At 48.5% G+C, this 25,481-nt stretch overlaps 1 protein-coding gene across 1 annotated transcript in view; it reads right to left on the reverse strand.

The window, feature by feature from the left end:
- Positions 1-4,768: 4,768 nt before the first annotated feature.
- LAMC1 (laminin subunit gamma 1) overlaps positions 4,769-25,481 on the reverse strand; it is a 49,444-nt gene continuing 28,731 nt past the window's right edge. Inside the window, exons 3-28 of the mRNA XM_085232314.1 lie at positions 25,053-25,183; positions 23,922-24,088; positions 21,887-22,075; positions 19,828-19,945; positions 19,637-19,735; positions 19,397-19,533; positions 18,439-18,561; positions 18,160-18,349; positions 17,778-17,890; positions 16,888-17,109; positions 16,617-16,805; positions 15,056-15,301; positions 14,814-14,967; positions 14,243-14,385; positions 13,591-13,769; positions 13,273-13,429; positions 11,841-12,046; positions 11,332-11,411; positions 10,903-11,040; positions 10,563-10,707; positions 9,866-10,015; positions 9,349-9,463; positions 8,604-8,803; positions 8,314-8,472; positions 7,762-7,861; positions 4,769-7,399 (exon numbers count right to left, since the gene is read on the reverse strand). Of these exons, the coding sequence (XP_085088440.1) occupies positions 7,143-7,399; positions 7,762-7,861; positions 8,314-8,472; positions 8,604-8,803; positions 9,349-9,463; positions 9,866-10,015; positions 10,563-10,707; positions 10,903-11,040; positions 11,332-11,411; positions 11,841-12,046; positions 13,273-13,429; positions 13,591-13,769; positions 14,243-14,385; positions 14,814-14,967; positions 15,056-15,301; positions 16,617-16,805; positions 16,888-17,109; positions 17,778-17,890; positions 18,160-18,349; positions 18,439-18,561; positions 19,397-19,533; positions 19,637-19,735; positions 19,828-19,945; positions 21,887-22,075; positions 23,922-24,088; positions 25,053-25,183 (4,107 nt within the window). The 3' untranslated portion in view covers positions 4,769-7,142. The remainder of the gene's footprint in view (positions 7,400-7,761; positions 7,862-8,313; positions 8,473-8,603; positions 8,804-9,348; positions 9,464-9,865; positions 10,016-10,562; positions 10,708-10,902; positions 11,041-11,331; positions 11,412-11,840; positions 12,047-13,272; positions 13,430-13,590; positions 13,770-14,242; positions 14,386-14,813; positions 14,968-15,055; positions 15,302-16,616; positions 16,806-16,887; positions 17,110-17,777; positions 17,891-18,159; positions 18,350-18,438; positions 18,562-19,396; positions 19,534-19,636; positions 19,736-19,827; positions 19,946-21,886; positions 22,076-23,921; positions 24,089-25,052; positions 25,184-25,481) is intronic.

Consider the following 25,481-nt stretch of genomic DNA (forward strand, 5'->3'; position numbering starts at 1 on the left):
TCTGACTCACCGTGAGCAAGGAGCGCCCAGCCTGGGGCAGCAGGCAAGCACACACGCGCCCGCTGCCTTTGGGCTTTGAGATGCAGCACCCTGAGGGCATCCCGATAGCATCGTCCTGGGGGAACAAAATGATTCCCAATGAGGCTGTCCCTACAGCTGCCCATTGTCCAGCTCCATCCCATCCTTCCAGCTCCGTCCCAGCCATGCTGCTTCTTTCCCAGGCAGCTCGGCACACAAGGCTGGGGCTGCCCGGGCATGCACAGAGCAGAGCGGGATGGGATGAGATCACGGGAAGCCTGGGGAGGGGGGACAGGTACCGTCTGTGCAGCCTTCCATGTTGTCCAAGCAGCCCTGCTGGAGTGAGGCTGAAGGCAAGTGAGGAGAGGAGATCAGCAGGACCTGTAACCAGAGGGTGCTGAGGGTGCAAAAAGCCTCTGAGGTCAACTTGGATATGTGCTATGAGAAGAGATCTATCAGGATTTACTAGCACCAGGTTCAGGAAATCCCCAGCTCTAGAGATGGGATGGAGGCTGGGAATTACCAAGGTCTGCTATCTACGTGTATCTGCTTTTACTCCCGAGATAGAACACGAGGTTGTATGAGCCCTTGTCCTGACTCACTGCAGTAGGGTTTATGCTAGAAAAAGATGAGGAATGGATGCTCCAGAGCCCCGCAGCATTTTGGCCTCAAGGAAAGCCACGGTGCTGCATGAAACACGAGGGATGGTCCCACCTCACTCCTCTCCTGCACCTTGGGAGGACACAACCCTGTTTGCAGAGGAAGAGAGCGCAAGAGGACCTGGTAGTAGGGACCCACATTGTGGCCCATGGGAAGCCCACACAGGAACAGTTTGGTAAGAACAACATCCCTGTTCTTATCTCAACCCTTGAGCCCCTTTTCATCGTATTTTCTTCCTCTGTTCCTGTGAGGAGGACAGCGAGAGCAGTGTGGTAGAGCTGATTTAGCCATCGGTGTGAAACCACCCCCCAGGTCCTCCTGCCCTGCCCACAGCCAAATGTCAGGATAAATGGGATGATGGCACATGTGCTGCATCTGAGAACCTCTGCTACTTTTCATCTTGGTCTGACTGCAGTGGTCCACAGACACCAGCACAACTACATGAAGAAGTCCAACAAGCTCATCCCCAGCCCAACGCCCCATTTATCTTTCTACAGTAAGGACTGAAACTCGGCCCAAACTGTGCTGATTCACTTCTCATTCCAGAGCTAACAGGTCTGGGGTTCATAACGTTTAAGTTTCCTTTCTCTTCTACAGTGCCCCACAGCCTCCATCCACATGCTCACATAGCCAGCAATGACTCAGGGCTTCCCCAGGTGCCTCCTCACACCGTGGTGATCTCATGGGTGCAACCAGCCTGAAGTCACCAAATTTTTGTGACTTCCTTTGCCAAATGTACCTGCCTCCACAGAATGATTCAACTCTCTTCTACAAACAAGCTGCTCCTTTCTAATCCCATATACTGGGTCTTAATATAGTTCACAACAAGGAAGTCAGCTTCGCAAATGTGCTGGTGGCATGTTGACTTTTGGCATCGAGATTATCTTATCTGATTCTTCCATTGTTTTTTGAGGAGCAAAACAAAAACACAGTGTTGCCATCGATTTGGCAGAGTCCCTTTGGGTTTGTTAATCCCCTTAATGGAATGCACTGAATCTGTTCTCCAAAACCCAAGTTCTTGGCCGAGTTCTCCATTAGAAAACCTCTCTCACCAGCAGGAGGCTTCCCCCAAGACTCACAGTTTCCCCTTATCCATCTCCTCCACATTACTCCTCCTGTCTCGCCGTTATCACCCCGCCTCTGACTTCACCTCTACAAACAAGCACTGACAAAGCTCTCTCCCCAGTCATTTCTGCATATTTGCTTTGGTTACGTTCACTTTGCCATCCTCCACCATTATCCTACCTCTGAAAACATCATCAATACGTGCACAATGCCATCCAAAGCGCATTTCCGAGGACCTTGCTTTTTAAAGCACAGCAGACTCAGAGCAAACTGATGCCTGACACCTTCTCCCGAAGAAACGTTGCCCTTCATCACCCATGGCAGCACTGTTTGGAGAAGGCCGCATGCAAGCATGGTTGGCTGAAATAACACTTTTGAGAGTAAAAGCAAGGTAAGCAGCAGTAGGCATTTGGAGGCACGAAAGAGTGGTAATCAGCAGATGTTGAAGCAGAAAAGCATTACCTCATTGGAGAAGCTGGGCTTGCCCTTCACTTTCCCTTTCAGCATCAGAAGAGTCCTTCTGAAGCTGTCCTACATCCATTCCCTGTAACAGGGCTAAGGAAGCTAACATTACTGCTGCAGGGAACCATAGCAAAATGAAGCACTCCAAAGATATGCCAAATCTACAGAACACTCTGAATCGTGCTGATTCTCACTGGTTCTAGACACATGAAAACCACAGTCTTACTGGTGTGACGCCAGCAGCAAGCCCCTGTGGGCTGCTCCTTCAGGACTTATGAAGATGTGGCTTACCTTCAGATGTTTGCTCGCTTGTTTTCCTTCCAGATGTCACTGCACATGTGTTCACCTACATGTGTCCACCATCTTCCATTGTATGGAGCTTTCTTCTGGCCTCACGGCAGCGTTTGATCCTTCCATTTGTGCCATTCTTGGTACAGAAGGCTCAGTGATAGAGCCCAGCAGGCTGCTAAGTGCACGGCCCGCTGGTAAAGCATGGACTTCAGTCTCTGGCTTGCTAGGCAGGTGCCTGTGCTAAGGGTCTCACTGTGCTCTCATGGATGAATTTCCATGGTATGGTGTTATTCTGCAGCAAGTCAGGCACTTACCCTGAAAATGAGCTATTTTATAACCCAGTACCTAAAGCAGAACTCCAACATTATCAGTTAATCCTCTAAACCCCTTGCTCAAGGAAATGCATGCTTCGTTCAGGAGACATCTTTGGGCACTTGCAGGGCTTTTCTGGATATTCCTGGCCTATTTGGACTCACAGCTCAACAGCTGGGGCAGCCGTGTTGATTTTGGCCACGCAGAGCAGCAGAGAGCTGTAGGATTAGGGCAGGGCATGGCGAGACCCTCAGCCTGGCTGTGCTCAGCATGCCAGCTGCTCTGTAGGACAGCAACAAGTGCCCCAACAGAGCCCACCAGCAGCACTCACCACTCCCACTTATTCTTGAAGCCAACAGGGCATCAAAATATTGCTGCTAATGCTTCTGTTAGCTCAGTGAAGCCAAACCCCACACGCTACACGTTCCCCACAGGTTACAGGGCTGGCTGAGAGGAAGGATGCCCGGCGGTGACGCGTCCTGCACTGATGACAGCCGCAGGGCCGCCCGGCTCCTCGCCTCAGGGCTGTGGCAATGAGCAAGCAGGGCAGGGCCATGGCAGCAGGGCAAGGAAACGGCAGCATGCCAGGCATCGCCTTGCCCTGCCCAAAGGAGACACAGACAGACGGACACGTGGCAGGCGGGGAGATAAGGGATGCTGGCATTTCCCAGGAAAGCCCCTCCTCAGAAAGCCTTCTGGGCACTGGGACTAAGAGAAGGAAAGCCACCAGAGCATGGCATTGGAAAGGTCTCTCCTGATTAGGACCTCAGTGCTGAACCCAGCCCACACGGAGCAGAAATCCTCAGATTCTCTCTACCTGCACAGTGAAACATCAGTACTGGCTATTCCCCCTTCCCCAGGGAGAAAGCCCTTTGTTAGCTCTTCTGGATGGACTGGAGCATTCAGACACTTCACAAGCTTCTGCAGCTCAGCAATACACTGAACCTGGCAAAACTACCAGTGAGCAGGACCCCCAGGTGCCCACCTTCCTTCTATTGACTATCCTGACAGCCAGAGTGCTCAGCATCATCTCCTGCACTAGAAATAGCACCTCATGTTGGAGATATCACCCAGGGACAGCTGGAAGCATCCTTAGGTTTCCCCCCATGCAGCACAATGGGCACTGCCAACTTCTTGCTCTTATCAGAGCCTTGGCCACAAATGAGCAGAGAAGAATCTCCAGTAATATGTTTTGAAGCTATTAGATCTATCTCACATTTTATATATACACACACACAACCTCATCAACACTGAGGTGTAAAACCCCAAATGCAGTAATACTGCATCCTAATTGGGAATCCATCAGCAGCAACTGCAGTTTCAGAACAAAGCTGCAACCAGACAACCTGAAAATGGTGGGGGGGGGCAGGGGGGGGGAGAACAACTTAACAATTGAGAAGGGATTAAGTATAATGCAAGTTAGTAAGTCGTGTGTGCATTTTCCTCTGCTGAGAAAAATAAAAGAAACCCAAATGTAGACTGGTTGGATTTCAAAGCTGGGCTGTCTGCTATCGCAGTAATCTGTCCTGACATTCAGAACAGAATTTGAGAATAAAATTTCTCTCTTTCGCAAACAGGACCAGTGAACAACAGAGAGCTCTTGGCAGGTCCAGTGAAAGGAATGTCAGGCCCTTTATTTTGGGTCTGTTTTCCTCCTGGAGGCAATCCTTCCTCCCCAGGAGCCCCTCTTCAGGTGGGGAGGGACAGGACTGCTCCCCTATGACATAAGGAACCACCCCTCCCAACTTCCTGTCCTCCTGAGGGCAGCTCAGCACCACCAGCATCACACCAACAGCTCACACGCATTTCTTTCAGCCTGGAAGAACTCAGAACTCCTTGCAGCCGTAGCAATCCAACACTGGACGTCACCAAACGAGAAGCAAACCCTGGGATGGAGACCAAACCCACCAAAAAAAAAAAAAAAAAAAAAAAAAGCAATACTTGAAAGAATCCCGAGGTATAAGGGGTTACAAATATTCAGACTTTATTATAAATAAGAAATACTGTTTTATACATAAAAACTGCAAGTGTTGCATTTTGTTCACCGCCCCAGACAGCGAGACCACAGATTAAGGCAAAAAGCTGAAGTGAAGGCACGTACTGTGGGGCCACAGTCAGGAATGGAGTGATGAGGGACCGACACGCGCTGCCATCCAGCACTCCTCCAGCAGCCATCTCATCATCACATCACGTACAGAAATAACTGGACTTATACAATGAATAATGGCTGTAATGCAGTAGTGATTAAGAGATCGCTTATAAAGACTTTTTTTTTTTATTTAAAAATAGAATTCTGTTAAAAACAGCTTAACGACGACGACGACAAAAATTAAAAATAATAAAATTAAAAAAAAAAACAAAAACAAAAGGAGAAAGCAGGAAACCTTAGGCCTGAGGTCAGCCAGGGCATGCGCGCATCTTCGCATCTGCTCTTCTCACAGCCTTGGCAGAGAGGTGACGTGGTTAGAGACAGCCATCTGACCAGAGCAGCCAGCCAGGAACACGGAGGGAAGGTGAGCACTAGGGAGCCCTCCTCCGGGGACCAGCTATGTTCACAGGTGGGGAAACCCCAAGGCAGTATTTGGTAAATGGCAAGAAACCCTAAGAAGATGGGTATGGGAGATGCGGGGCTTGCTGGAATCATCCTGCCCAGCAGCACCGGGCAAGGTGTGCTCCCTGCACAGTGGTTATTGCCAATATCGCACAATGCAGATGCTGAGAACACATGGGGGACAAATGGGAAGCCGGGCAGAGGAAGAACCGGGTGCTGCAGGGGCAATGGGGCAGGAGCAGTGCAGTGCACGTGCTGTGATGGTTACTGGGGAAAGCACGGAGAAGAGGCCAGGCTGTGCCACTCTGGAAATATGGCTGAGGATATTTACACATGCACACGCACACACGCACGAGAGACTTCCTCACACTGTAATCATGATTTAAAAAAAAAAAAAAAAAAAAAAAAGGAAAAATATATATATCACATTCACACAAAAAATATAAATTTGAAATAATTAATAGCACCAGTGTGTGTCAGATAATAATTTCTTCCCCGCTACGCAAACGTACAAAGTTGCATAGTGTTTAAGGATAGATATATGCTTGATCTGAAGGAAGAGAGAGGGGATGCTGGGCCAGAGCCCAAGGGAGAGCTACAGAGGGTGCTCCGGGCTGGGAGCAGACCTGGGGAGCACCGCAAGGAACCTGAACACTGCTCTTTCAGTTGGGTTAAAAAATAAAAGACAAAAGGCGAGAGCAACACCAGGAAGTGTAAAAATGCCACCTGCCTCCTCCAGGAAGAAAATGGGGAGAAAGATCCTCTTACTGACATCTCCAAGGTCTCTCTGTTCCCCACCTGAAGTCATTCAGGTTGAGGTCAGCTCAGCTGTCAGAGCCCTCTGGATGGCAGCTCTCCTCTTCAGCAAGATTTTTGCTGCTTGAACAGGTCAACGTGCCACCCGGACATCTGTAGCCTCAAACAAAGATCCTCTGACACTGACAGCAACACCTCCAGATGGGAACTCAGCTCCTCACTTCCAGACTCCCCAGCCTGGGCCACCCAACAGGCAGCTGCCTGCAGACTGCACGCACAACTTCTGCTCCACCAGCCAGCAGTGCTGGCGAGACCTACTGCTCCCCTGGCATCTCATCTTCCCAAAAAGCTCCTCTCGGAGGCTGCGTTTTTCTCAGAGCGATGCACCATCACAGAAAGCATTTCAGAAAGAGGCTTAGGATAGTTTGTAAAAGGCTACCAACGTTTCCGATTGGCCACTAGTTCACGTCACAAAACAAGACAAAAAAAATTCACAGGGTTAGAAGTTGGGAACAGGGATCTGAATGAGTGCAGCTATACTGGCCGTTACAGTAATGATTTGGTAGCCAACCCCCTTCCTTCATGGAGACAGAGTTCCGGATCAAGGATTTTACAGTCAAGGGGAGAAGTGAGGAGAGAAAGCAGAGTTAGTTTTGCCTTGCTGTACACAGCTCACATGGTTATTGCTGAACAGTATAAAGAGTCCAGAGCATCTCTCATCCTTGCGCTAATCAAAGGGAAACTGTGTCTGAGAAAGGGGCAAAGGCAGAGTGCTCAGGAAGACAATTTATATTAAAAAAACCCTTTGATGCCCAAAGACGGATATTTAATTTGCTTCTCTTAAAAAAAAAAAAAAAAAAAAAAAGAAAGAAGTCCTTTTCAACTTATCCTGATTTGAAAAGAGAACAGCGGCTGCAAGCAGCAAAGAGATGGGGATTGGAAGAAGGTAACGTGTGTTAAGGCACTCCATAGCCAAACAATTGCTCCACCGATCAGTGGGGGAATACCCTCCACCCCCAGCACACCCTTAGGGTTTCTCAATGGACGGGGTGTTAAAACAGCCAGATGGCAAGGTCTTCCTGATGTCCTCCAGGTTGCTAATGTCTTTCAGGATTTCCTCAATGTCCCTGTTGTAGGACTGTATCGCATCATCTTGCTTCCTGGCTTCTCTCTCAAGGAAAGCCACCTTCTGGTCCAGGTCGCTATCTTTCATCTGGTCTTTGGCACTGTTCAGGGTACCCTCAATCTCATTCAGTTTGTTCAAGTCCACCGTCTCCAGTTGCCCTGAAAAGCCAGAAGGGAACAGTGAGGACCATTAAAAAGCCTTTGAAGCTTCCAGGTGGTTACAGAGCAGATCCCATGTTCTGGCTGAGCAAAGCAAGATCTGCATCAGGCCATCTTTGTGTAAGAAACAAGAACAACTGAAGGGGCTCCACCTCACCAGCAGTTCCTTAGCTTGCAGGGAATTGGTACAGAACACTGCACAACGAGCCTTTGAGCTACTCCATTAAAAAAAAGAACACCTGCCAAAACCACGTTAATTTAATTTCTAAGAAAACAAAATGGACCTGTTTGATGCACAGCACCACATCATGCTGGCTGCCAGTGCTTCCCTGTTAGGAGACAAGAAAAAAGGACAGCCTTACCTAGTTGGTCTAAAAGGTCATTAATGACAGCAAGCAAGCTGTTCACAGAGTTTTTTGCTTTTCTTGCATTGTCTTCTGCCTCCTGGGCTGCCTGTGAGGCCTGTGGGATAAAAGCCACGAGAACACTGTAAGCTATGTAGGGTTTAATGAAACCACTGTCCCTCCTTTTCATGCGTCTGCCCAAGCAGTTGTGTGCATCCCTGCCTTCCCTCTCCATAACAATCTCTGAGCAGAGATACCTGTCACAGCAGTGGAAAAGATAGCCTGCAAATATTCCATTTCCTGCAGGAGAGGGTGCAGATCCCCAAAAACTGTTTTACAGGGAAAGTCACACCAGAGTCAGGTTTGTTAAAAGGACTGTGTTAAGAAAACCGGCTCTCCAAGTCCAGCAGAGAACCTATGTTAACTGTGTGTTAACCTATGTTAACTTTTGCAATTAAAACTTGGAAGATGGAGAATACTAAGAGAACCCAGTGCAGCAGCACAGAGGGAGGAAAGTTTCCAGAGGCAGGGAGAAGTCACCTCTTTGCCACCAGTGTCAGCGTTACTCACCATGCCTGCCATCATCATATCCTGGTCAGCATCATCTTGTTTACGCTTCAGCTCTTTTTCTGCCTCCTGGAGTTGCTTCATCATGTCATCCACCTCTCTGGCCAGCCCCGTCACGTCAGAGAAGGTCTTGTCCGCTTCTGCTCTGGTAGCAGCAGCACTCTACAGCCAGCATGGGGAGAAGGATGAGACCAGCTGGAGAAGGTGCAGAACTTAGCAGAACAGAGCTTATGTGCTGCTGAGGTGGGACACATGGCTCTGGAGGGCTGGCTCCAGAATTGCAGGGCACTCACCTTCTGAACAGCGCTGGCAATTTTCTCAGCATCATCTGCTCTAGTTTTGGCTTCACGGGCATCAGCAGCAGCATTGCCAAGAGCCAGCTCTGCCTGGTGGGTCTTGTTGTTGGCTTCAGCAATGGTCTGGGTAATGGCAGGAATCTTCTTCAGAGCCTCCTCAGCTGCTGTCTTGTTGTCGTTCACCCGCTTATCGAAATCTGAGACAGGGCAAAAGAGGTTCTCACCACCTGCTCTGGAAGTGCCTTGCAACACTTCTGACCATACTGCCCTGCCTCTGCATCCTTGAAATTTGGGGGAAGAACAGCCCAGCTAGCCCCCAAGCAGCAGAAGAGCGCGAGATGCCCTCCCAACCCCTTCAAAACTCCATCCACATGAAGTCATATGGCATGGAATATCCTTTTGGCCAGCATAAGTCAGCTGTCCTCACTCTGTTCCCTACCAGTTCCATGGGCCCTTTGCTGCAGATGGCCTTGGCTCTCTACTTCACTGTTTAACAGCAACTATAATCATCAGTGTGTAATCAGCTTTGTTTTTCTCCCAAAACCGAAACATAGCATCATACCAGAAACTGAAGAAAAGAATTCCAACCTAGCTGAAACTAAAACACAGTTCTTCCTTAGAAAAAAAACAAAAGAATCCTCCAACACAAGCACTGGCAGCAGCACGAGACATTTAACCAAGATGCCCTCCTGCAGAGTGAGCTGACGGGAGCTGCAGGATTCCCCACACGAGTTCTCTTTACCTTTCAGGTTGCTGAGAATGGTGTTGGCCTCCTGCAGTGTGCCATTGCCCTTCCGAGCAGCTTCCTCAGCCAGGGCTTTTGCTGCATCTGCTCGAGCCAGGAGCTGGTCTGCAGTCTACAGAGACATGACACCTATCAGCATACTCTTATTCTTTGATGGATGACTGTGCAGGCCTATCAAAAAGCATCACTCCACAAGAAACACCAATGCAAATATAGAACAGCATTTGTCCCCATGTGAGTGGCAATACATGCTATGAAACCATGTAAATTCAGGTACTTTGGAACACTGTCCTGAATACAAACAAGACAGCACGCCCAGCAAAGATACCAGTTCCCCAACATAGCCTCAATGCCATTGCTTTTAGCAGCTTCTTGGTTTTCCTTTCCAGGATCATTCCTCAATATCTGCGTAAGTAACGAACACCACTAGGATACGACTAAGGCCAAACCTCTTGCATCTTACCAGTTACTTGTCTCTCTTTGGGCTGTTATGCCTGCACCAAACAGAACTGACCTGCTGCTCCGTCTTCCCTTTCTCCAAGAGGTTCTTGACTTCCAGCTCCTTTCCTTTCATGTCTTCCCTCAGGTCTTCATAGTCCTTCAACTTCCTTGCTATTAACTGATCTAACTCCTCCGCTTCCTTCTTGATCTTATTTGCTTCACTCTGCATGCAGACATCAGAAACACATGCAGGCTCTCTGAACATTAAAGAATTTCTGAACAGGTGACAAAACACAGCATGGTTTCTAATGATAAAACAGGCAGAAGCCATGACAAGTCCCCATCTTTCACAATTAGAGCTGCAACTTTTTCAAAGCTCTATATACCCCAGAGGTCTGTGCAAGGAAGGAAGGGGTGCAAACAGTTTTGTGCTAAGAGGAACTATATTTCCATGGTGAGTGGAAAGGGAATAGCTCTGCAAACTTGACAGGAGTCAATTTTTTTTCACTTTTCAATTCAAGACACGATTTGTATGACAAGCACTATTTCACTGTTTTTTGGTCCTTCAGAACCTGGCAGAAATAGGGGATCTATATCTGTAGTTTCCTGCTTGCAAGTCTCCTTCATAAAAACTAAAACACAGACATCTGGATGATGTCTAGATGGATCTAAGGCAGAGTACCATTAGAAAAGAGCACACAGTGTTTGTCAGCCACCTAGCACACTGCTCTAATGGCTGTCCTCTTTATAAAGCCATGCACATCACGTACCTCCAGCCCCGTGGTGTCCACAGTGGGCAGATTGGTGAGATTAGCATAGATCTGGAGGGCCTTATTTCCAGCTTCCTCTGCCTCCTCAAGCACACTGTTGGCCTGTCTCTCCAGATCTCGAGAAATGTTTCTTGCTTGGTTATATCTAACAAAAAAAAATAATAATAATAAAAGCAAGGATCCCATTACTCTATCATTTCTTCTTGTTGAATTGACCTTACTGAGAGCAGAGAAGCTAGAACACTGAGAGACCCAAAAGCACAAAATGCTAAAAAGCCATCTAATTTTAAGTACTGCTCTAAAGCCAGGAAATGAACTCAGTTTTCTGTTCCTGACTCACTTCTGGTTGAGCTCATCAATATCACGTGCCGTTTGGTTTTCCCCAGCCAGGGTCTTCAGCAGCAGCTGATACGCTTCTGTGGAAGTATCGTTGGCTGCCTTGGCAATGCGAACAATCTCATCAGCTTCTTGTTTGTGCCTGGACAAGATCACAGAAGGAAAACGACGCCGTTAGAACTGCCAAGCAGCACCTTCTGTCCTCAGCTCCAAGATCTTCCTCCTTCACCCAGTGAAGTGGTGCAGTGGAAGATGCTGTTGGAGCATACAGCATGTACCCGGCATTTGCCCTGACACACAGGCATGCAAAAAGGGTACCAAGCAATCTGTTAAGCAGCCCAAGGACGCGTGTTTCACATCAAACAAACCAGTTCTGTTTTGCTCCTTCTGGGGGGCCCAGATGTGGGCTGCTAGGAGCTGCAGCACAGCCTACCTCTCAGCCAGCCGGCGAGCCTCTTCTGCCAATAGAGTCATGTTGTTGGGGTCACCACTCGACTTCGGGGGTGTAATGGACTGGAAAAAGAAAAAAAAAAGAGGGAAAAAAATACCTTCAAGCTCTATTTTCATCTTTTATTCATCAATGCTTTAAATATTTATTGTCATGATCTAAATGCTTTGAGATGGGTCTAACCTACTTCTGACCTCTTTGTATTTTTTCTTAAGCCACTGTCATTTCCACCAGCAGTTTTCCCTTAAAAGTAAATATTCTGGTGTATGTTCAGGGTTTTTCAAACTGTTTTTCCTTCAACAGGGGCAAGGATGCCATTTATGAAAGAGAATTTGCAAACTCCTTAATTTATTTTCCACCATTATTCAGTAAGAAGACATTTCTACACCAAATTTGCTATGGCAGTGACAAAAAGCAGAGAAACACAGCCAGACAGTCCAGCAAAGAAGGGCCCTGCCCTCTCCCTGCCCCATAGATCTGCACAGCACACTCACCACGTTGCCAGCTGCCATCTTTGCCTTCTCCAACATATCAGAAGCCATTGCAATCAGGTCCTCTGTGTCCTCCACCCGGCCCCGGGCTTGCTCTGCCAGGTTCTCTGTCTCCTGCACTGTGTTCTGGATGTTCCTCAGCCTGCTGAGCTGACTTGTCAGCGTGCTGTTGATGTCTCTGAGACGATCCATGAGACCCTGATCTACGTCTGAAAGACATCATTCAAAAGAAGGGAAGCAAAATTAATTAAAGCAGGAAAAAAAGTTGGATTAAAGAATTAAAGAAAGGCAACTGAGCTGCTCTTCTAAAGGTACGTAACATCTGCTTTGCTGATTCCATTTTTCTTCATTACTACTACTTCATTACTACAATACAAGCAGAGATGGAGGAATAGCAGGGCTATTGCCTCTTTGGGCAATGGTGGCTTTTCCCTGAGCCAGAATCTGCCCCAAACAGAGCAGCTGAAGATGCTCAGAGCAGCAAACCCACCCTGACTGCTACCCACCCAGAGGGATGATGAAAGCTGGCAGGACAGATGAGGAAAGATGTGGAGAGATGGAGAAGTAACACCTCAAAGCCAATCCATGCCCTAACCTTTCTGTAATACCCACACTCACACCTTGCACACAGGACTACTGTCATCTAGGCACGGATGCTAAGAAGGAAACAACACTACCTAGAACTGCAGAGTTTCAGAAATCATTCCCATCAGCAGGAATCCCTCCAAGCACATGCCATGAAGTGTCAGATTGCTACCAGCTTTTCTAAGCTTTGCCAAAAGATTTTTCCCAAGTGGTCTCAAATCAGCGAGCAAACTCCTGGGGGAAACACTTCTAGGGCAAAGTTGAGTCTCCTTCAAGTTGCTCTTTTCCAGAGCGTGCAGTAACTCAATGAGTTAAAAAAAACCCCTAAGCAAAATCCACTGTCACACTTCTTAATGCCCTCCTCCTAGACATCCTGTAGCAGAGGTGGCAATACAAGAACTCTTTGGAAGCAGAGTTTAACAGGAAAAACAGCTACAGGCCACCACAACAGCACTTTTCAGGACGTTATGCACTTTATAGTGGGCTAATAAAGTTTGCCAAGGATTTTGAGGCATTTATTCTAATCACTGACGATATCCCAACAAGAGACGCTTTGGCCCAAGGCATACAAACAAATCTGTGAGCAACTCAGGCTGCATTTGCTAGTGGTGAAAGCTGCAGAAACACAAACCTATTGAGCTCCCTTCTGCTTTTCAAAAAAAAGAACATCAGGGACAAAAATCACAGCCTTTGCTGTTCCTATAATAATGCATACTAGTCTCGACGCCATCCAAAATAGCTCTTCATCCTGGTGCACACTAAAGCCTTGAAATAAAAAGCTCTACATCCTAAGAGAACACAAACAACAAGCTCATTTCATGCTAGCCCACATCTGATCTGCTCAGCTCACCTTTGCTGTTCTGTGCTTCTCGGAGCAGCTCCATGACATCTCTTTCTGCCTGCTTCAACCTCTCCTCGAAGGCTTGATCAGTGACAGTTTCTTCTCCCGTGCCCAGGTTTGCTACAAGGTTTTCCAGCTCCCGTAGCCTTTCTCGTTGCTCTGCCACCTGTGTGAAAAGGGCAGAGCACAGTTACATCACGGGCAGAGCAAAAGCACACCTTTCTGCTTCTCGTCACTTTGACACTGCACCAGAGCCACTGGGCAAGCAGATATGGCACAAAGCACCAAGCCCAGAAATCACACAGTCAGTCACGTTGGTGGCCTTACCTTATCTTTCACTAATCTGTAACATGCAGGGCACTCCTGGCAGCCTGGCCATGACCTGTTGTAGAAGTAGTTCTCCTCGCACTGGTCGCAGCGGTTCCCCACAAAGCCCTCCTTGCACTCACAGCGACCATCCTCACGGCACTGCAGGGCGCGTGAGCCCTCCGGGTCACAGTCACATGCTGTGGGGAAGTTAAACCTTGGTCAGAGCAAAGGAGACACACAAACACCCTAAAACTGCAGCCCGTTCTCTGCAGAGGACCCACCGATCCATGGCGGAGACCTGTTCTCATCAGAGTGCTGCTATGCACAGCAAGGCACGGCGAGGCCTTAAGTTGTGCCAGGGTGAGGTTCAGGTTGGATATTAGGAAAAATTCACTCTCACAGGGAGTGTGAGGCATTAGCACAGGCTGCCCAGGGAGGAAGTAGGGTCACCATCCCTGGAGGCGTTCAGGAACCATGGAGATGTGGCACTGAGGGACGTGGTCAGTGGTGGGAATGGGCTAGAGCTGGATTTAGGGATCTGAGAGGTCTTTTCTAACCTTAGCGATTCTAAGAATATCAGGAGGAAAGTCTGGATCACCCTCTCTTTTTCAATCACGCTGCTCCTTAACACTCGACCTGTACACTGAGGCCACAGAGCACCCACACTCACGTTTGCAGCCCTCGGGGCCGAACCCAAAGTGGTTGGCCTCGCAGCGGTCGCAGCGCTGGCCGGTGACGCCGGGCTGGCACTCACACTGCCCCGTCCATATGTCACACTGGCCGTTGGTGGAGCCCAGAGCGTGGCAGTCACACCTAGGGGAGAGAGCCATACATCAACAAGGGGCGGCAGGCATGGCTGATGTGCTCTGAAGGAGCCCTCTGAGCACTGCTGGAAGCCTCCACGACAAGGCGGTGATTTTTCTTGCTGGGACAAGGCACCTAGACTCTGAACCACGCAAGGTCACTTGGTGGTTGCACTAAAAAAGGAACCCACGAGCCCCTGCTACCAATGGTCACACGGCCATGTGACACTTTTCTATTTAAAACTCTGATTTAGGGCTATTTATAAAGCTATTTATAAGTCAAGATTTTTGTACAGCTCTTGGAGCTGCTCCTTAACTCCTGCTCCTCCCCATCTTCAGCAGTGTTAACAAGGCACTGGTGACAAGCACCACATTCCCACCACTGCTGACGGCAGACCCAATAGAGGGCCCGCTGCCTCAGCATGGGCTGAAGATTACCTCTCACAGCCTCGGCCGCTCTGCAGGTTGAAGAAGCCGGGCTCGCAGGCACTGCAGTCCCTCTCGGTGACATGGGAAAGGCACTCACATTGCCCTGTCACTTGGTTGCAGCTCGTCTGCTGATTCACGGTGCCGTAGGGATTACAGTGACAAGCTGCAAAAAGGTCAGGAATGGGAAACATCACCCCAAGGCAATTCTCAGGGACCAAACCAGCTTTAAACATGAGAAGAAACGCTCGTACCCCGGCATTTGTCAGCAGGGTTGGGGGCCAAGGGGTTCCCAAAGAAGCCATCCTTGCAGCGGTCGCAATAGAAGCCGGCCGTGTTGTAGATGCACTTGAGGCACTCTCCTGTCTGCCGGTTGCAGTTGCCCACAGCGTTGGGATCGATGTTGTCATTGCACTGGCACAGGCGGCACGGCCTCACAGCCCCATTTTCACCCAGCGGGTCTCCAAAGTAGGCATCGTCACACAGCTCACACCTCTTGCCTGTGGCGGGACAGAAGCACATGCTACCCCTAAAGCCATCTGTATTTGCTGTAATTTGGTGTTAATTTAAGAGTCTGAGTGGATCCAGCTCAATGGGGGCACCTCTGCTCCAGGAAGTCACACGACAGTGAGATTTGTTGAACCTCAGCAGGCAGCCCCCCAAAGCATGCAGCCTAGCAGCTTCCCAAGCTAGCTGCCAGCTCAGCCTTCCCTGCCAGTCTCAAGCTCTTTCTCAGGCAGTTCTACACACACAAACCATCTTTTCCCTCACCTTTCCCTCATTACAAACACATTCAGAAACACGAGAAGAGCAACTCCTGGGTGGTCGTGTTAGCTACAATAAATGATGAGCTTGCATGGAAACCTGAGCTGCAAGGAACTCCGACCTCAGCACTCTGAATTGGTTCACAAAGTGATAGCATCCATGGGAACCCTCAGGAGCTGCTCCAGATGGCGTGCCTCTGGGCTTGACAGGGGCTTTCCCAAGCATTTAAAGCATTTACAGGTACTCTGGACTTTGGAGTCTTTCATGCCAAGCAAAAAACCAACAGAGAAGAGTGGAAGCTGCCAACCATCTTAAGTCTTATTTGCTGTTGGCAGACAGAACAAAAGGCTCCACTTCACAACTCAAGTACGCACTCAGGCTTTCCGGTTCGTCATTAAGGAAAAAGCTCAGCACCTGTTCACACATTTCTTTTCAAAACTGTTGAGTATAAGTCTGGTCTTGCACGTTTTGATTGGTGTTCACGTGTCACTGCAAACTTCCAGCTCTTTCTAGGGAGGACACTGGCCTCTGTGAGCATCCCACAGTGCCTCTGGCTGGCAAACAGGAGGCACAGCTTCTAATTTTGTTTCAGTCTAACCCATCTTCCTGACTCTTTCAGATCTATCAAAGTTTCAGCCCAATGTTATGCAGTTATCAGAGGATAGAATGGCTTAGATTGGAAGGGAACCCGAAGGTTCAGCAACGGTCCCTGCCATGGGCTGGCTGCCCCCCAGTCAGCTCAGGGATGGGGCCTTGGGCCCCTGTGCCAGATCTGTACTAGAAGCCAGCATGGCTCACATGATAGCACAGAAATGTTAAGATGTGCACAGATGAAAACATTCCTTTCCCTTTCGTTCTTGAGAGAAGTGCACAAAGAGCAAAGTCCTTCAGCACTGAGCCTCGCCTGGGGAAGTAGGGCTGGTAGAGGAAGGGAGAAACAGATTGCATTTGAACGAGGAGACAGAGCAGTCTGCTGTGGGTCAGAGCAGCAGAACTGCTAGGAGATCAGGAACACAGGGTGGGGAAAGTGCCCTTCTGGCAAGGGCTCACCTGTGGTGCCCGTCTGGCAGCTGGTGCACACAACCTCCCTTGTGCGGGGCACGACAGCGCAGCTGGAGCCACCAGGGCATGGACAGGGCTGGCAGTCCAAGGCTGTGCCCGCTGTTGCATCTCCGTAGTACCCATCGCTGCACTTCTCACACTGAGAGCCCGCAGTGTTATCCCTGCAGTCACATACGCCTGGAACAGGGAGGCGAGCGTTTTTTTTTCCTTCTTCAGCCAACCCAAAAAACCCAGCTCTTTGCTCCCTCCTGCTGCTCACCCGTCTCAGGATCACAGGTCTCGCTGTGCCCATTGCAGCTGCAAGGCACGCAGGGGCTGTAGGGTCCCAGGCCAGGGGTCTCTCGGCGGTACCCGGGGGAGCAGCGCTCACAGAACTGCCCCTCATAGCCTGCAGGGCAGGAGCAGCTCTCCACCCACGCCGCAGGCACGCCGGCCCCTGGGACAGCGCTGGTGATGGTAACGTCATCCAGGTGGCCGGCACCTCGGAGCAGGGAGAGGAAGACATGGTCACTGCTGCACTACGAGCAGCTGCCCAGGAGACAGCCCGCTCCATGCCTCCCTCCCCTGTCATCAATCACCCTGGGTTCTTCTTTATGAACAACCCCTTCTCACATTTGGGGAAGCTGCAAATGTGCATTTTTGTCTGCTTGATTTTTACTTTGGAAATTCTTCTTCTCGCAACAACATCCAAAGGCCCATAACTAGCACTTGATTTTCGTAAATCCTCATACCATGGGGAATTTTTCAACAGGATGAAGGTAACTGATCACAGAGAAACTGATTTTTGTCTCCCCACATCTACGCTATCATATCTGTCAGGACTCTGCACTGCACATTCCTACCAATTTGGAAAGCGCTGGATGCACAACAAGAGTGAAGAACCACATCTGCACCACAGAGGGAGATCAGCAGTGGCAAGCACCCAACTCTGAGATTCTCAAAGGCAGCACATCGTGTTTCTTTTCCATCTCCTCTCCAGGAGCCCAGGAGAAGCTGCTACACATGAAGGCCAGGCAGAAAGCAATTCAGCGTGGCTCTGCCAAATAACCTGCCACATTTATTCATGACCAAGCCCTGCAAGTAAGCAACCAGAGCTCCAAACAAAGGGGTCCACCCCTCTTTCTTAAGACACTCTGCTCAGCAACTTACTTCTCTCACTGTACGTTCCACGGATCTTGATGGCAGTCAAATTGTGAAGAAGCTTCTGGAAGTCGAATGCAGAGAGAGCAGGCCTCCACGGGTAATCGGCAGCCTCATGGAGCCTAGGGAGAAAAGCCATGCTCCATCTGCAAAGCTTTCGGATACTAACAGCTGTGCCCTCTTAAAGCACCACTTCCAACCAAAGTATGCAATTGCCACATACTCTGCATACATTTAAGCAAGACCGCTGAACTGAACAGCCAGCTTCAAATTAACCTGATAAGACCGCTCTTGTGAGCTAAAATTACTGCTGTTTGTTTTCCCAGGAGCTCAGAGGGCAGGGTGTGTGGCAGACTGGGTCCCACCCGCTCTCTGGGCTCGGCCCCCTCACCTGAAGGTGTAGGTCAGTGGGCTCTCACTGGGGTACGAGTTGCCCTGGGCAATGAGAGGCACCGACACACGCAGCCCGGCCCCTTCCAGCACCAGGTCCTCTGCAGAGAGACGTGTGTCCCGTCTGTCCACGCGGAAGGAGAAGGTCAGATTCTGACCGTAGCTCAAAACTTGGTTGCCCAAGAACTTGCCTGAAATGGGAAGAAATCCTTACGGTCAGGAGACAGAGAACAGAAAGGCCACAGGGAGTCAAGAAGTGAGCTTTTCTGCAGTGACCTACGTGGTGCAACAAAGTAGATGGGGAAGTAACTGTCTGAGATGACAGAGATGTCCTGGGTCTCTGGACTCCACTGCACTGGGACTTGGGAGCCATCACGTTGCTCAGCATGCCACTCGTCCTCTCCTGAAAGCCAAACATGCAACAGTCAACAACATTCAACAACATTCGAAGGAGCAGCTCTGCACACATTATGTCATATTGCAGACTGCTCATATGTAACTCATTTCTGTTCTATATGCTGGCACTGTGCAGAACACACACAGCATATCCAGAGTGCTGATTTAAGCCTTCTGAACTTCAAACATTACAAAAAAAAAACCAAAAAAACAAAAAAACAAAAACCAACTTGTTTAACATTTTGATTTCTAAAGACCTCAGGAAAAGACTGGGAAACTTGCAGTTGACAATGACTTTATGCAGGTTTCAGCCTTTGTAAGAACCATTCTCCATTGAAATTTTAATTATAAAGATGTTCTTTTTAGACTACGCAGAATGAAAACATTCATATGCAGGAAACAGACTGTATGAGAAAAGACTTCTGCTCAGCTCACGGATCCATCAGAAACACAGCCACGTTCCATTCAGAGCCAAGCAACCCAAAACCTGAAGCAATTATAATCCTCTCCATCAAACTCTTGATTCAGTTCTAAAATGGAGAAAATGCCCCTCCTTTTCTAGCACCTCTCTTTTGAGGCATGAAGTTTTACATTTGCAGTACCCACTTACAACTGCATGCACTGGGTGCCTGAGGGCAAAGCCATGAATTCTTTCCACCCTAACGAAACAAACAACCTGAAGATGGGGAAACTCTCTTTGACTTTGGTAGCTCTGTGCTTCCCAAAAAAGGGAATCTGGGATTGCACCCAAAGTTTGCAATCTCACACAGGGAGGAGGGAGCAGCACTTGTCCCACTTTCATCTACAACCCGACCTGAGATACAAAGAAAGGCTCATTTTACCAAACTGAAAGCTGGAGGTGATGCTGTACACGCTGTAGCCAACGGCATTGGCGCAAACCGAAGAGTGTCCAAAACAGAAGCAGGGGGTACAGCCTCTTGGATTTGAGGGATCCAGATGGAAAAACCCAGGTTTGCATCTGAAGTTGCAAAGGAAAAAGAATTAATTTCCCTGTTGCTTACTCCAGGCCATTGCTCAAATATTTCTCATTCTTGAAACAAAGCCACAGGAAGAAAACTCACCTCTCACAGTGGAAGCCCTCAACATTGTCCTTGCAAGTACACCGTCCTGTTTCCATGTTGCATTCACCTGTGCTGCCAGCAGGATTGCAAGAACAGGGCCTGAGAGAGCCACGTGAGAGGATAATTAATTAAAATCACACATAGCTTTAAAAAGGCATCTTCTTTTCCCTTCAGAGAGCAACTCCCCTTACCTGCACCCAGCCTCAGAGAGGGAGTGGAAGCCCGGCTGGCAGCGGTCACATTTCTCTCCCATGACTCCAGGTTTGCAGCTGCACTGGCCATAGCTATCACACTGCGTGCTGAGGGAGCCTGGGGAAACAAGGGACAGGGGCCTTACCACCTTACCACACCCATGTGAGATTCACCCAGCTGTAGGGAATGTGCAAGAAATACAAGGAAGTCTGAAGAATGGCTTCAAGCTGATGAGCGACAGCTCACAGTTTGGTGTTTCTCCCTAGCAGGCCTGGAGACAGATTATCAAGCTTTGCAAAAAGAAAAGCAAACCTGTATTCAGCTCAAAGTATTCTTTCCAACTGTTATTTTTATGTAATTCTTCAAAACTTTTGCTCTCAATACTACCTTGATACATCTACGTGAGTCTCATGTATCGTGAGATACATCTACGTGAGACTCATTCTATGAGTCTATGATCTAATGCCCCACTTTTTCTCCCCTCAGCACGCCCTAAGAAATTATTCCCCAAGCCCTGTGTCTCCCCAGTGACAACTTCCCCTTTGCCAGGAGCTATTCTGATCTCTTCTACCCTTCATGCTCCAATTTCCCCCAGTGATTCCCAACCTGGATTTAAAGACTGAACCATCCCCCCAGAGAGAGGCTCCATGTGCTTACACTATTAGCCCTAATCAATTCTACAGAAAAACTTTCTTGTTTGACAGGATTCCTCCAAGGTACTACCCAAAAATCCCCAGAAAGGAACTTGCACAAACAGCAGCACGGGTTTCTTTAATCCACAGTGCCTCTTCCTCAGGCACTGCTGCAGCCAGCAGGCCAAAAGCTGTCAGCACTACAAGAGTTAACAACTAGGAAAAAAGCATACTAAAATAGATAAATACTTTTCTTTCCACTTCAGTCCACGTTAGACTATTATAGCAAAGTGAAAAGTCATAAGACGATTAGGCTGGACAGGAGAGAAGAATGTACAAAACCTTCACCATACACCAAGTACAGCATACTTTACAGCATACTTCTATGGGACTCCTTTGCAATCCAACGAATGAATACTAAGGTAAAAACAGGGTTCAGGTAAAAGATAGTCATGTAAGGTGAGGATACACACTGGATGACAGCATGTTGTGAGACACAAGCTGATGCCAAAGTTATAAGGGCCTCTGAAATTTGTCCTAAAATACCTGACAAGGCACCTCACTGCCTCTTCCCTCCACTGACACCAACCCTCAGCACAGACACATCTTAAAATAAGGTAGGGCATGAGAACCAGGGAGAGCAGAGGGAGGAAAAAAGAGGCCTTTCTTGGTCAAAGCTTCAGAACTGTACGACTCTGACCAAATTAGCTAGGAGACGTACCCTGCCAGCCCTCTCGCTGGCTGCTTTTAGGGCATGCCGCAAGCAATTACTTATTCCAGCTACTCTATTTTGGAACCTCACATCATATCTTACTATCTGTTACCCTTTTGTTTCCTTCGCCCCTATTTGTCGCGGGGCTGCTGGAGTTATGAGACCACGCCATACAGGTCAAGCGGTTCCCTTGACTACAAAAGATTTGTTCTCCTGCCAGGATTTTTTCCATTCTTTTTTTTAAAAAGGAGTCTAACTACATGTTTTGACTTGACTTTGTTTCTTCTCGTCCCCTTTTGTGTTTAAGGTTTCACTGGTTTGTATTTACAGTGCTTAGATACTCAGTAGGAGAAACTTTTGCTGCTAATATTCACTACCATTCTTTGGTCCAAAGAACTTCCCGAAATATCCGCTCGCGTAATCTTGTTTATTAAGAATTTAAATTAGTGCTTTAGTGCTGGGTGTGCCCAGAGCAACACATCCACAGTGGTGGAAAAAAAAAAAAAAAAAAAAAAAAAGACAACTATTTTAGAGTACATTTGAAGGAGTAAAAGCTGCAGTGGTGAACTATCTGTCCCTGCCACTCCAAGCCCAGTCAGATCCAAGGATAATTTTAACCGTAACACAACCCAGTAAACATCTCCCATGCGGGCCGAAATTAAAAATGACAAAAAAGCCTTTTCAATTCCAGGCTTGCAGCACCCTTACACTTACCCACGGGGTTGCAGCTGCAGGGCAGGCAGCCCTCCTCGCTCCCGAGGCGGTAGAAGCTGTCCCTGCACCTCTCGCAGTGGGCGCCGTCGGTGTTGTCCCGGCAGCCCGAGCAGTGCCCGCCGTGGCCGGTGGAGCGGTACAGCTCAGGGTCGAAATAGCACTCCTGTGATCTCCCATTGCAGTCACAAGCTGCAGAAAAACACACGGGGGTCAGCTGTGTGGATATCCCGGAATCCCAGAATCACCAAGGTTGGAAAAGATCTTCAAGATCATCCAGTCCAACCATCCACCCATCACCAGCAGTTCTCACTAAACCATGTCCCTCAACACAAAATCCAAATGTTCCTCCAGGCTCGGTGACTCCACCTCCCTGGGCAGCCCATTCCATTGCCCGACCACTCTTTCAGAAAAGCAGTATTTCCTAACGTCCAGCCTAAATCTCCCCTGGCACAGCTTGAAGCCATTCCCTCCACTTCTATCGCTGTTACACGAGAGAAGAGGCCGACCCCCAGCTCATTACAACCTCCCTTCAGGTAGTTACAGAGAGCAATGAGGTCTCCCCTGAGCCTCCTCTTCTACACACTGAACAATCCCAGCTCCTTCAGCCGTTCCTCATCAGGCCTGTGCTCCAGACCCCTCACCAGCTTTGTTGCCCTTCTCTGAACTCGCTCCAGGGCCTCAATGTCTTTCTTGCAGCCCAAAAAATCCCAACCGTGCCGATCACAAAACCCAGCACACAAATATGAACACTCAAGCTGGAGAGGGGACCTTCAGCCATGCTGAGGAATCCTGGTGACACGGTGTGCCCAGTGACCACCAGCACGGCCCCTCTCATCCCCGTGAGCCTAGTGGTGACTTCCAGCCCACACAGTGCCCTCCCATCCCACGCAGCACCACCGACTCCAGTCACACAAACACAAATGCGAAGACCAGAGCAAGAGCTGACATCCTGCTGTGAGAAGGGCTTCTTCCTGGGAGCAGGCAGAGCCCAAATTCCCTCTGCTTGGGGTGCGGGAGGGCCGGACTTCAGCATCCTGTCTAGGGAAGCCACAGGTCTCCAGCAGCCAGCTGGGAATCATCAGTGCACACCGAGGTCAGACAGGAAGAAAGCTTTTCTGTCTGAAAAAGCTTCCCCATAAAGTAAACTACCAGGAGCTGTGACACTAAACTAAGAAAAATAAATTGGCATTCAGTCCCAGACATTTCCATTTGCAGCCCAGAACTATTGCAACAGTTGAAATTGGATGATATAGTCTAGAAGTAACTAAAAACCAGTAATCCAAATCCAAGAGGAAATCAGGGGACACTAAATGAGCTTTTTAAAGGGCAATTAGACTCAAGAAACTAAATGCATTTTTTTTTTATTAGTACAAGCTGGTAGGTTTTATGGTAAAGTTCTCTCCTAAAGATTGCTCCCATCCCTCTCCAGAAGGGAGATGACCTTCCCAGGGACACAGCAGAAAGCTCCTGCAGGACAGGGATGACAAACCAAAGGCAACATTCCTCAAAAGATCTGGATGTGCTCCGAGCAGCACAAGGAAATGGACTCTGCTCTATTTTCCCATCAGCATATACTCTGAGATAGGAATCTGAGCCTGTTTTGAGAGCACGTTATGCATGCAGATCCCCAAGGAGAATCTGAACGCTTCTGCTGACACGACAGCAGTAACAGTCCATCTATAACCCTATGCTTCATCAGAGAACTCGCAGGACATGTTGCTGAAATGCTAGATAAAACACAGCATTGGGTCATCCCAGTTTTAGGCCTGCCTCTAAGGAAGGCTTGGCTCTCCTTCCTCTGAAAATGTGAGCAGATGTGAGTTTGGATAACACCAGAATCTCCAACAAACATTTCATGCTCTCAGAAACTTGAGACACTTCTACAGGGGCACTAAGAGGAATCTGAAGCATCTCCAGCTTGGGAGCACAAATCATACAAGCTTCGGATAGAGGCAGAGACTTAAAATCAGGCCATTTCAACAGCCAGGGGAGCAAACCCTCAAGCACTCGCCCTGCCAGCTGTGGACACACATACGCAAGCACTCGTTGGCACTTTCTGCTGTTGCTCTCCTCCACGGCCGGTCATTGAAGAAGGGAAGGCACTTCTCACAGTCGTCCCCAAAGGTGTTGTGCTTGCAGTTGCAGACCAGCTTCCCAAGCTCGTTCCTTATGCACTCGCTCGCGTGGCCATTGCATTTGCATCTGGTTAACAAGAGACAAAGAATGGGTGTTTAAAATCCAGAGATCCCATGGAGCAATACAGAAAATGCCCAGATATAAAACTTGAGACAAGGTATATTCAGAAGGTGTAAGATTACAACAAAACTGATAACACAACTCCTGTGGAACAAGCAGGTGTGGCATCCTCAAGGCAAGTGTATAGAAGAGCAAGAATGCCAACCCACCTCCTTCTGAAATCTGTCACTAAAGCAGGATAAACTAAACAGAAGAAGCAAAAATAGTACTGGCGTTACACTAGTACACATCTCCTTAGTGTTTCTCTCATGGGAGTCCTGGAAAAGTTATACATGCTGCCCATATGCTAATGTTGTCAGAGTAAGAAATTAAAGCTCACAATGTGACTGGTACGGAAGCCCAGTCTCCAGCTTGCTCTCTGCAAACAGCCTGAAACGCTCCACTGGGCTCAACTCTGTTTACGAAAACATTCTATTGCCAACAAATGAAGATTAAAGCATTCTGCAGTACGTTTTGGCAGAAGGAACAGAGAATCGCAGCATTGTACAGTGCTTCAGATCTCCATGGGAGATGGCCTCCAACATTTAGGTGAAGCAACAACCTTGAGATTTCCTACTTGCTGTTACTCCAGGCTACGGATTAACATGTGTAACAAAGCTATCCTAAATACTTTTTTCTTTTTTCCCCTTTGTTTTACTTTCTTGTCACTCTTTGTGCCCCACTTCCCCAACTGCTTAATTGAGCTAATCAGGAAATAAAACACTCAATCCTCATCTACCTCTGAGATTTACAGCCTCAAGAGGACACGCATAGTACTTGTGAGCTCCATAAGACTCACTCTACGGCATTCTGACAGTCAATAAAGACAGGAACTTAACAGTACCATGTGAGTATAATCAAAATCTTTCAAGCACTCCGGTAATCCCCACCAAAAGCTCCAAACAAACACAGAGGTTTATTGTTTACTCACCTACCACCCACGGCAAAATCAGAAATCGCGTAGTAATACGACTTGAGGACTTTGGGATCATTGAAAACTTCATCTCCGAAGGTGTTGAGGCGGTTGAGGCTCACCCGAATATCGGTGGCCGTCACCCATTCCTAGGGCAGACAGAAACCCCATCTGAGCAACACAGAGGAACCTTGAAGTGCATGTCAGCACCGCATCACCAGCAGCTCTATTTACATTCTGTAAGTCTGGCCAGCAGTCATCCATCAGTCAGCACGTTCCTACCTCACCACTTCCCCTCTGTTCCTCTGAGGCTCACCCAGCCCTGCCCAGGAAGCCTTACCTCATATCCTCTTGCTACGGATAAGTTTTCCAGACAGCCCTTTCTCTGCACCCCTTCCCAGGGCCTTCTCGAGCCCTGACTGCTCTCAGCTGCAAGAAGTACAAGGA

This window comes from Meleagris gallopavo, chromosome 10 (assembly GCF_905368555.1).
Source record: "Meleagris gallopavo chromosome 10, MGAL_WU_HG_1.1, whole genome shotgun sequence".
NCBI classification, from domain to species: Eukaryota; Metazoa; Chordata; class Aves; order Galliformes; family Phasianidae; genus Meleagris; species Meleagris gallopavo.